At 37.6% G+C, this 10,958-nt stretch overlaps 1 protein-coding gene across 2 annotated transcripts in view; it reads right to left on the bottom strand.

Moving 5' to 3' along the window:
* Nucleotides 1-1,122: 1,122 nt before the first annotated feature.
* The window catches only part of PPP2R5A (protein phosphatase 2 regulatory subunit B'alpha), a 70,961-nt gene continuing 61,125 nt past the window's right edge, over nucleotides 1,123-10,958 (bottom strand). For both annotated transcript variants that reach the window (XM_024552373.4, XM_045188462.3), the window contains exons 9-13: nucleotides 10,313-10,363; nucleotides 9,947-10,066; nucleotides 9,736-9,863; nucleotides 8,860-8,961; nucleotides 1,123-2,331 (exon numbers count right to left, since the gene is read on the bottom strand). In XM_024552373.4, the coding sequence (XP_024408141.1) occupies nucleotides 2,199-2,331; nucleotides 8,860-8,961; nucleotides 9,736-9,863; nucleotides 9,947-10,066; nucleotides 10,313-10,363 (534 nt within the window). In that variant the 3' untranslated portion in view covers nucleotides 1,123-2,198. The remainder of the gene's footprint in view (nucleotides 2,332-8,859; nucleotides 8,962-9,735; nucleotides 9,864-9,946; nucleotides 10,067-10,312; nucleotides 10,364-10,958) is intronic.

The raw sequence follows: 10,958 nt of genomic DNA, 5'->3' as shown, positions 1-10,958 counted from the left end.
TTACTTTTCTATGCCAGAAGAATAGGCAACTTCAAACTTTAGCCTAGGTCTTATCACTGTAGAATCTTGCTGTGAGGCAAATGCAAAGCCAGGCATAAAGACATACATTAACAGTACTGAAAAACAGGTGTGTATTTTTAAGTATCTCTAAAGATCACACACCACTTCAATATTACTTAACATTCATTAAATGTCTAATAAAATTTGCTCCAACGAATAGCCTGAAACTACGTTTTTCTATATTGCAGAGGGGTTGAGACTTCTTAATTGTGCTTTCGAGTAAGTGGATAATTAGGAAGTGAGCATTTTTAGCTCATCAAAGAAAAGAATCTAGCAACTATTAGCTGCAGCTTGTCCAAGTCCACGCTGGCTGCTCTTCAAAGACACATATGCCTGAACATCCACGAAGTAGACATCTAGCCCTAACTGTCACTTTCTGGAAAGGTAGAAGCTTTGTCTCCTGCAGTAGGCTCCCCTTCTACCTGCGCACCACCAGCTGTCGGTACCAGCCAGCCTTGGGTAGTGTGGAGGACCTGGCGAGAGCACCCTGACCTGGATGGCTGAGGTAAGGCGCCTGTGGAAGAACATTGTAAAATATGAGCTGTGTAATGAAAAGGAAGAGGTGCTCCTGGAGCCACAGGGAGTCAAAGGAGGTGCTTTTACAATGACCTAGGAAGAGTGTGCAGAACCTGTGCCAGAGTTTTTCACGTGTATGAAAGGGTGGAATCAGACATCAGTCGTTAAAAACTTGATGATAATGCCTGACTTCTGACTTGGCTCAATCACAAAAACTGCCGTTCCTTATTACAGGTTTGAGACTTATCCTCCTGGGTCTATTTTAATTAAAACTAACATTTAAGGTAAGTTAACTCCATCCTCTGAACATAAAGGGACATGAAGGATATCTTAGAACTTAGAATTTTATGCAAATGTTCTGTAAAACAGATGTACTTTGGTAAACGGCCAGAACACTCAATTTGTCACAATCTCTTTATTTTTTAGTTAGAATATTCCCTCAACTTGCCTTCAAGTTTTCTATTTATACACATATGTATATATGTAAGTATATGTATAAAGGAGGGGAGCTTCTTCTGGATGCTGCTGAAAAAAACTGCGACAACGTAAGGCAAAATACAAACATAGACTTTATTAAATGCTGCTCAATCCCCCAATGAAGATCTTTCATTACAAAACAGTTTCCACACGACTGCAAGAGATTGGAATGGTACTCTGATAACAAAATTTGTGAGAAATACTTGACCGAGTAAAAACATACAAGACTTCTCTATAGTCAGCTTTCTCAGAACTCTACAGAGGAAGCCTACTGCATTTCCTTTAAATAAAGCCAGGCAGTGGCGATGAGCGCTCTGGGTCACCACATTGTGGGACTCAAAGCCCCCTTTCCAGGGTCAGGAGGGACTGGAGGAAAGGCAGGTTGTGAGGACTGGAAGGGCCCTGCCTTCAGCCTTCGGGAGGAGGAGGAGGAGGAGGAATGAACTGAGAGGCAGGCTGAGTGTTCGCCTGCACTGCCTCCACTAACCTGTGTGCATCACTCTGGGGAGTTGCAGATGAAGGGGGGTATTCATGAGGAACAACCTGAAGAATTTGGTTTACTTTCCCAGCTTTTATTTATATTTTGTGCTTTAAAAAGCCTGGAGATTTAAGTTTTTGCTCAAACTCCAGAGTACAGCAATATCTCTAATGAAGGCAGGCTTAGGGCAGGTAATTCCCCCCATCACATTCCTGAGAGGGATTAAGGGAAGGGTAAGGATTATACCTTAGTTTTATTTCAGGAAATACTTTTTCCTAGGATGTAACTAAGGTCTGCAGCAATGTGAAAAGCACATTATAAAAGGGAAAAATATACAGAGCAGACTACTTTATCTATGTGCAACACAATCAAAAATTCAAGTCATAATTCTTACCACTCCCATAATTATCTCACTCATTATAGATGATAAAGTTCATTTCTGTGAAACTTCAGAAGTGACACAATAAATCAATGATTAGACAAATGTTACAATATACTGTGGCCTTGATAGCACAGGGCTATTAGTCCATATAGTTTTTTTCATTTACAGTTGCCATAAAAAATTGGCCTTTTAATTATACTGATGAGGTTTGTTGCATAATTTTTACATATTTCAAAAAAGTGTACAAAATTGCCTATCCAACAGAAGTGGCAGGCTTTTTTTTTTTTATTCATTACTTGTATTGCTGAGAATACTGTGCATGTTATAAGCACTGTTCTGCTTTTCCAGAGCTTTCTTTAGCTTTAGCTCCTCTAATTTTTTCCATAATTCTTCACGTTCCAATTCCTTCTTTTTCTCTCTGTAGATAAAGCAGAATTTTATTTCAGAACCTGAAGAACATGCTGTTTGGCCATTTGCTAGAAAACACATTTCACTTAAATCCCTCTACTAAGGTGTTTTAGGACAGTTACCTGGAGCACCTAATTACTCCTTGTCACTCTCTCCTAACGACATGGACTGTATTTCCGTATGTTACACTTTACATCCCAGTGACCGTTTTTATCACTGGCAATTTGTACTTAATCCCTTCACCTTTTTCACTCATCCTCCCAACCACCCTCCCATTTGGCAACCGTCAGTTTGTTTTCTGTATCTGTGTAACTGATTTTTCATTTGTTTTCTAGATTCCACATATATGGGAGATCAGATGGTATTTGTCCTTCTCTCTCTGACACAATTCACTTACCATAATACCCTCTAAGTCCATCCATGTCACAAATGGTAAGATTTCATTCTTTTTATGGTTGAGTAGTAAGTATTCCATTGTATATAACATGAACTTTTTCCATTTGTCTGTTGATGAACACTTGGGTTGCTTCCTTATTTTTGCTATTGTAAATGCTACAGTGAACATAGGGGTGCATATATTTTTTCAAATTTGCATTTTGGATTTCTCTGGACAAATACACAAGAGTGGATTACTGCATCATAAGATAGTTCTATTTTTAAATTTTTGAGGAATCCCCATAGTGTTTTCTATAGTGGCTGCACCAATTTGCAATCCCACCAACCCAGTCCCAGGGTTCCTCTTCGCCCCATGACATCCTCTCTAACACTTGGTTGCTGATTTATTGATGACAATCCTTCTGACAGGTAGGTAATATCTCATTGTGGTTTTAATTTGCATTTCCCTGATGTTGAGCATCTTTTTGTATGTCTATTACCCATCTGTATGTGCTCTTTGGAAATTTTCTAGTCAAGGCCTCTGCCCATTTTTTTTTTAATCAGATTCTTTTTCTGGTGCTAAAAAAAAAATTGTATGATTTACTTATGTAGTTTAGACATTAACCCCTTATTAGATGTACCATTGGCAAGTATCTTCTTCCATTCAGTAGGTGGTCTTTCTCTTGCTAGAGGAGACATATCCAAAAATATATTACTCAGAACAGTGTCAAAGGGTTTACTTCCTGTTTTCTTTAGGAGTTTTATGGATTTGGGTCTTAGATCTAAATCTTTAATCCATATGAATTTATTCATGTATTTGGTATAAGAAGTGCCTTGGTTTCATTTTTGTGTGTGTGTCTGTCCAGTTTTCCCAATATCATTTATTGAAGAGAGTGGCATTATTCCATTGCATATTCTTGCCTCCTTTGTTACAGGTTAACTGAACATACAGGTGTGGACTTGTTTCTGGGCTCTCTAACCGTTACCATTGATTTATGTGTCTGTTTTCATGCCACTACCATCCTGTTCTAATTACTATAGCTTTGTAGTATAGTTTGATGTCAGGTAGTGTGAACCTTCAACTTATTCTTCTAAAGATTGCTTTGGCTATTTGGGTCTTTTTGTGTTGTATATAAATTTTAATATTATTTGTTCTATGAAAAGTGCCATTGGTATTTTGATAGGGATTGCAATCAGTCTATAGATTGCTTTGGGTAGTATGGACATTTTAGTAACATTAATTCTTCCCATTTATGAACACAGTATACTTCCATTTATTTGAATCCTTTTCAGTTTCTTTCTTCAGTGTCTTTTAATTGTCTGAGTACAGGTCTTTTACTTCCTTGGTGAAACTTATTCCTATGTATTTTACTTTCTGATGCTACTGAAATGACATTATTTTCTTAATTTCTCTTTCTCGTAGTTTGTTATTGATGTATAAGAATGCAACTGCCTTCTATTCTGTATCCTGCTACTTTAGTTCTAATAGTTTTTTCTCTTTAGGGTTCTCTCTATATAGTATGTCATCTGAAAATAACAACTGTTTTCTTTGCTGTTTGGATGCTTTATTTTTTTTCGTCTGATTGCTGTGGTTAGGACTTCCAATATTATGTTCAATAAAAGTGGGTATCTTTGTCTTGTTCCTGATCTTAAAAAGCACTGAGTATGATGTTAGCTTTCTGTTCGTTATATGTGGCTTTTATTATGTTGAGGTATGTTCCCTCTATTCCCAATTTGTTGAGAGTTCTTATCAAAAATGGATGTTAGATTTTTCTCATGCTTTTTCTGTATCTGTTGATCATGACTTTTACCCTTCATTTTATTTATGGTGGTGTATCACTTTAACTTATTTTGGATATAGAGCCATCCTTGCATCCTCAGGATGAATTCCACTTTTCATATCTTTATAATCTATCGGAATTCAGTTGACTAATATTTTGTTAAGGATTTTTGCATCTATTTTCATCAGGGATATTGGTCTATAATTTTTTTCTGTTGGTAGTGTCTTTGTCTGGTTTTGGAATCAGGGTAATGCTGGCCTGATAAAATGAGCTTGTAAGCCTTCCCTCCTCTTCAATTTTGTGGAACAGTTGGAGAAGAATAGGTGGTAATTCTTCTTTGAATGTTTGGTAAAATTCACCTGTGAAGCCATCCAGTCCAGGACTTGCTTGTTGGGAGTTTTCTTATATTGCTTTGATTTCGTTGGTTGTAATCAGTCTGTTCAGATTTTCCGTTTCTTTGCGATTCAGTCTTGGAAGATTGTGTTTCTAGGAATTTACCCAGTTTTACCAGGTTGCTGGCATATAATTGTTCATAGTGTTTTCTTGTAATACTTTGTATTTCTGTGATGTCAGATGTCACTTCTTGTTCATTTCTGATTTTATTTGGGTTCTTTTTTCCTTGATGAGTCCAGTTAAAGGTTTATCAATTTTGTTTAATGAACCAGCTCTTGGTTTCATTGATACATCGTTTTTAAAAATTATTTCATTTATTTCCACTTACATCGATTACTTCCTTCTTTCTACTCACTTTGGATTTTTTTTTTCCCCTAGTTCCTTTAGGGTTAAGGTTAGTCTCCTACTATGACTGTATTTCTCTCCTACCACCACCCTTCATGTCCATCAAGTCAGTATTTGCTTTGTATATTTAGGTGCTGCTATATTGGATGTGTAAATCTTTACACGGGTTATATTCTTTTTGTGTTGATCCCATTACCATTATGAAATGTCCTTCTTTGTCTCTTGTTATAGCCTTTGTTTTAAAGTCTACTTTGTCTAATAAGTGTTCCTACCCCTGCTTTTTTACATTACCATTTGCATGAAATACCTTTAGCCATTCCTTTACTTTCAGTCTGTGCCAATCAGAAGTGGGTTCCTTATAGGCAACATATGTGTAGGTCTTGTTTTCTCATCTCTTCAGCTACCCTATGTCTTTTGATTGGAGCATTTAACCTATTTACATTTAAAGTAATTACTGATAGCAAGTGGTTATTGCCATTTACTACTCATATTTTTGATCCCCATCTCCACTCCTACTTCTTAAAGGAGTCCCTTTAACATTTCTTGTAATACTGGTTTGATGGTGATGAACTCTTTGAACTCTCAGCTTTTTCTTGTTTGGTCAGCTCCTTATCTTTCCTTTAATTTTAAATGACAGCTTTCCTGGGTAGGTCCTTGCTTTTCATCGTGTTGAGATATTAGCTGACAGTCCTAAAAGAGCTCCCTGGTATGTAACTCAGTGTTTCTCTTACTGCTTTCAAGGATTCTTTGTCTTTAACCTTTATTAGCATTTTAATTATGATGTGTTTTTATGTGGGCCTCTTTGGGTTCATCTTGTTTGGGATTCCAGGACTTGTATGACTTTCTTTCTTTAGGTTAGGGAAGTTTTCAGTCATTATTTCTTCAAACAGGTTTTTAGTCCCTCTCTCTTTTGTCTTGCTGGTACCCCTATGATGCAAATGTTGCTTGATGTTGTTGCAGAGGTCATTTAAACTATTCTCATTTTTAAATTTTGTGTTTGAATTGGATATTCTCTGCTGCCTGTCTTTCAGATCTCGGATTCGTTCTTTTGCTTTATCTAATCCGTTGTTGATTCTCTCTAACTGGTATTTTTTTGTGTGTATTTTCCATCTCCATTTTTATGTTTCCTATCTCTTCGCTGAACTCAATGAATTCATCTATTTTCCCCCAAAATTCGTTGGGCATCCCTATTAACAGAATTTTGAACTCTGCTTCAGGTAGACTACATGTCACCATCTCGTTTAGTTCTTTACTGGAGTTCTGCGCTACTTTTTCATTTGGGACACGTTTCTTTGTTTGGCTCTGTTTCTTTTTATTAGGTCAACCGACATTTCTTAAGTCTTGGCAGAGTGGCCTTATGTAGTAGGTGTTGTATGGAGCCCTGTGGTGTAGTCTCCCTGGTCACTTGAGATAGATGCTGCAGGGGGTGTCCCTTCTGTAGGTTATGTGCCCTCCTGTTTTAGTGGAGCCTTGATGACTGCTGGCATGTCAGTGGGTGGGTTTTCCCTCAGGCTCGCTGTGACTACAGAAACCAAGCTGTTGGGTGAGAAGTGACTCCATTGAGCCAGGTTCTTTTAACATGGCTCTGATGTGAGCTGAGTCTGCCCTTCAGGTATGTGTTTTGTGGAGTTTGTTGGGTGGTACTCTGGTTTGACTAAGAAGCTGGTAAATAGGTGTGTTGGTACAGGCCAACGTTAGCTATCATCTGTGCCCAGCTTGGGGTCACCTGGTGAGAACTACAAAGTGATCTGTGATTAGTTGCCGCTCTTGCAGGGGGCTTGGAGGCACTTGGGAGAAGTTGTGCTGCAAACGCATGCTGGCTGTTGGGTTTGAGACCCTTTGGTGGGCACCACAATGTGAAGTGAGGCCTGTTCACTTGGGGCAGGTTTGTGGCTGTTTGCTTGGAGCCACCTAATGGAAGTTACAATGCAAGTTAAGACTAATCACTTGTTCTTGAGCTTGGGGCTGCTTAGGAAGAGGTACAGAACACTCCAAAGCTAGCCGCTTCTTTTTAGGGGTTTATAGATCTTTGAGAGAGTTTACGAAAGCCCATAGCACAAGCCAAGGCATATGGTGTTAGGTTAATGGAGAGCTCAGATGTGATACCTGCTAGTGCTTCCTTTTAGGAGAGCTGCCCTGTGTGTCCCCATGCTGAAGCCCACAGCAAGTGAGTCTTTGTGCAGGCCCCTCAAGAGGAATGTCTGGGACTCCAGAGGTTATGGGAACCCCTCACTCCTCAGTGTGGGGGTGGGGGCACCTCTACACCCAAGATATCCCTCCTACCAGTCGTCTCATTGTGGCTTCTTTATATCCTTAGTTATGGGACTTCTAGTCAGGTAGTGTTCAGGTGGTTCTCAGTGGTGGTGGTTCTGTTATTTGTAAGTTTGATGTGATTCTGGGAGAAGGTGAGCATAGTATTTACCTTGATGGGAGGGAAGTCCTGACCAAAATACTTTTACATTCTCATGAACTCCTACAGTTGCTGTAGTAGTCACAGTCTCTCTCTTATAGGCAGAAGGACTGTGAAGGGCTGGCCTGGAGCCATTTTCAGCTGATCTACATCCTTTGGCACCACAGCTGTAGCCACTAACCAGTCTGTAACTTAAATCTCGTCTCTTACACATCAAATGAAAACTTTAAAGTTGGAATAATCTCTCTAAAAAACCACCAAACTGTTTCAACTACTCAATTTGTACTTGAAAAAGCCATGAGAACATGGGCTTATAGTTCTGAAGTCACATGTGATTTAAGGGGACAAAAGCGCTGATTTATGATTTTTTTTAGTCATGCGAAATTATACTTTTGAAATATAAGTTTTATATGATTCTAATTGTTCTTTCCATTTGTCACTGGGGCTCAAACTATATATCTAATTTACATTCCTGCCTGAAATGTGCTATTTAAAAGAATGCACTGGCTTAGATTGGTGGACTAAAATGGCCCCGAAAAACTATCTTTTCTGTACTTGCCACAAGAAAACCATGACTACTTGAAACAGATCAGCTTTTCCAAACAGAATAGGCAATATACTTATTAGATAAATGGTAACTCTTGATAGGTGGGTTCAAGGACAGTGGTACTGCCCACCTGAAATTTGAAATAAATATGAGAAGGAAGTGATTTTTAGATTATTTTGTGGTAGTATATGAAATTCTCAAACTATAGCAAATCACCAAGCCAAGTTCCTAAATGCTTGAGTGCTATCATTTATTCTCTGAGGTATATATCATTGAAAGGAACAAAATACTCAGTACTAAACCATGGGCATACCATTATGTGAGTTCTCTTTCCAAAAGAGAACTATGCTGACTTTCAAATGCCACCTTGTTAAGATGGGCAGCTTAAAAAACAACAACAAACTATTCTGCAAAGAGCAGATGCACAATAAAGCTCACTATGGAAGCCCATGGGAAAAAAAATTACTTTCATGCTGCACATGCTACCAGACAGATGAAGTTTAAGGCTCAGAATGACATCAACAGAAGATTTATGATTCACATTGATTATAATTTAACCATTTGGGGAGGTTTACCTGGAAAGACGTAGTGTTTTATAAAGACTTCAAATTGTAATGTAACTGAAGATACCTTATTTTATTCAATCACATTCAACTAACCTAAAATGTCATTAATATCATCAAATACCTTTGTCTTTCAGCTTTGTATGAGCTAGTAAGATCATCGAAAAGCTTGCCATTCATTTCCATTAGGGTTTTCAGCACATTGTAGACCAGAGCTACGATGGTCCTAAAATGAAAATAGGCCAGGGCTGCGTTATTGATGCCAATAACAGGAAATGTAATACTGTCATCTCTGAAATGGGTTAAATGTTGGCTGATTCACTTAATCCATTTTAGAGATGATAAACTGAAATGCAAGACATTTGGTAATTTGTCCTAGGTCAGTCACACAGCCAGTGGTGGTAGATATGGTCTGTCTGATTCCAGAACACATGTCCTTCCCACTGTATCATGCTCAGATTAAACTCACTAAACTGTTATTATCTTCATGTCCACTCTACAGTCTCAAACCCTGAGTAACAGCAGCATTAAAAGAACATGGAAAAGATCCAACTACCATAAATTGTAAGAAGTAAAAAGGATAAGGATGTCACAGAAATTAAAATATATGCCATCTAAACATTCAGCTTCCCCCTGACACCATGACTGGCAGTAGGTCAGCCCAGCTTGACATTCACAGTTACTATTTGTGCATCCTCCACAAATGTTAGTTTGGGCTCCCCCGTAGAGTTGGACCATACACTGGTGTAGCATGCCACAACAGACTGTCCTACCCCCGGGGAGATTTGTAATTTTAAATAGAAATTAAGAACATACACATACTTACACCTTGTAAAGCTATAAGTATATAAAGTGTAGAACAGAATAAAACTATGTGATGTTATTAACCTTGCAATAAGTTCCCAATCTGTATAGCTTTTCATGCACGAGTTAGGAGAACATATGACAAAAAGCTTTAAAAAAACAAACACAAGAATAACAGTGAACATAAGACACTTACTGATTCCAGTGTTCTTTGGAGATTTTGTACAAACTACCAAACATAATTGGCAGAATTTTATCAATGTTCTCCTCAATCAAACTAAGAATATATTCATTATTCCAGAAGTACAATGCCCTTTCTGCAACCTAAAAGAAATATTTATAAATGTCAAAACAAAAGAGAAAAAGAAATAGGATAAAAGAAAAATGGCTTTACTGAAACATCATACCTGAAAATGAGAACTGGATACACACTTGGATATTTGCTTAAAAAGGGGCTCTTCAATTTTTTTGAACTGTGTTGGTTCAATGACATCTAAGATTTCTTCAATTTCTCCTAAAAACATTACCTAGGTTAAAAAAAATTTCTTTTAAGAAACATGACAAATTATAAGATGTTAATAGAGAAAACGAAAATGAGGAAGTTAACCTACAAATTACATAGTGGACAAAAAAGGACTTGACAGCTCCTCTACCAACTCCCTCTAACCCTCACAGCACACTGCCTGCTCTGTAGCGGTGACAACAGAAACATGGCTTACTGCCCTGAGACTCAGTACTCATGAAATGCACTACTGTTGCTGAACAAAACCCACCTCTTTCTGACTGCATGTTTTTGGCCAAAATTTCAGCAATCCTCTGATTACCTGCAAAAAAAAAAAAGTGTAGCATGAATTAAGTAATGAAGCTGGTTAATCCCAGGAAATTTTTAATAACAATCTAAAGTATTCAAATCAATATTATTTAATATCTAAGTATATCCCCACACTTTCTGCTCAGTTTTAGGCTTTTATCAATTTAAATAAACAATGTGTGGTTATACCACACACCGTTCTAGAAGCTGATGGATAGATAAGGTCCCTGATCATTATGAAGCAGGGAGACCAACAAATTATCAATAAGCAATATAATTTCAGTAGTAGTAAGTCTACTAACTTCTAAGGAAATAAAGGAAAATATAACTGCTGGGTTGAGTGGTACAGGTTATTTTAGGGAGAAACTAAAGGCTAGATAATTCCTGTCATTTAAAACTATTATGAAGCACCAAAAAACCCAGAAAGCTTCCCAACTTATTTCATAGTTAGCACAACCTTGATGACGAAAATGTAATAAAATAAGATTAAGGGAACATAGTTGCAAAAATTTATATTAAAGTGAATATAACAGTATATTAACAGAAGAATACTATCCGACCAATTAGAATTTATTCCAGAAATTTTGGGGTGATTCAAGTCATAATTG

Source organism: Desmodus rotundus, chromosome 12 (assembly GCF_022682495.2).
Source record: "Desmodus rotundus isolate HL8 chromosome 12, HLdesRot8A.1, whole genome shotgun sequence".
Classification (NCBI taxonomy): domain Eukaryota; kingdom Metazoa; phylum Chordata; class Mammalia; order Chiroptera; family Phyllostomidae; genus Desmodus; species Desmodus rotundus.
The sequence above is the reverse complement of the archived record's forward strand: the minus strand, read 5'-3'. Positions and strand labels throughout refer to the sequence as shown.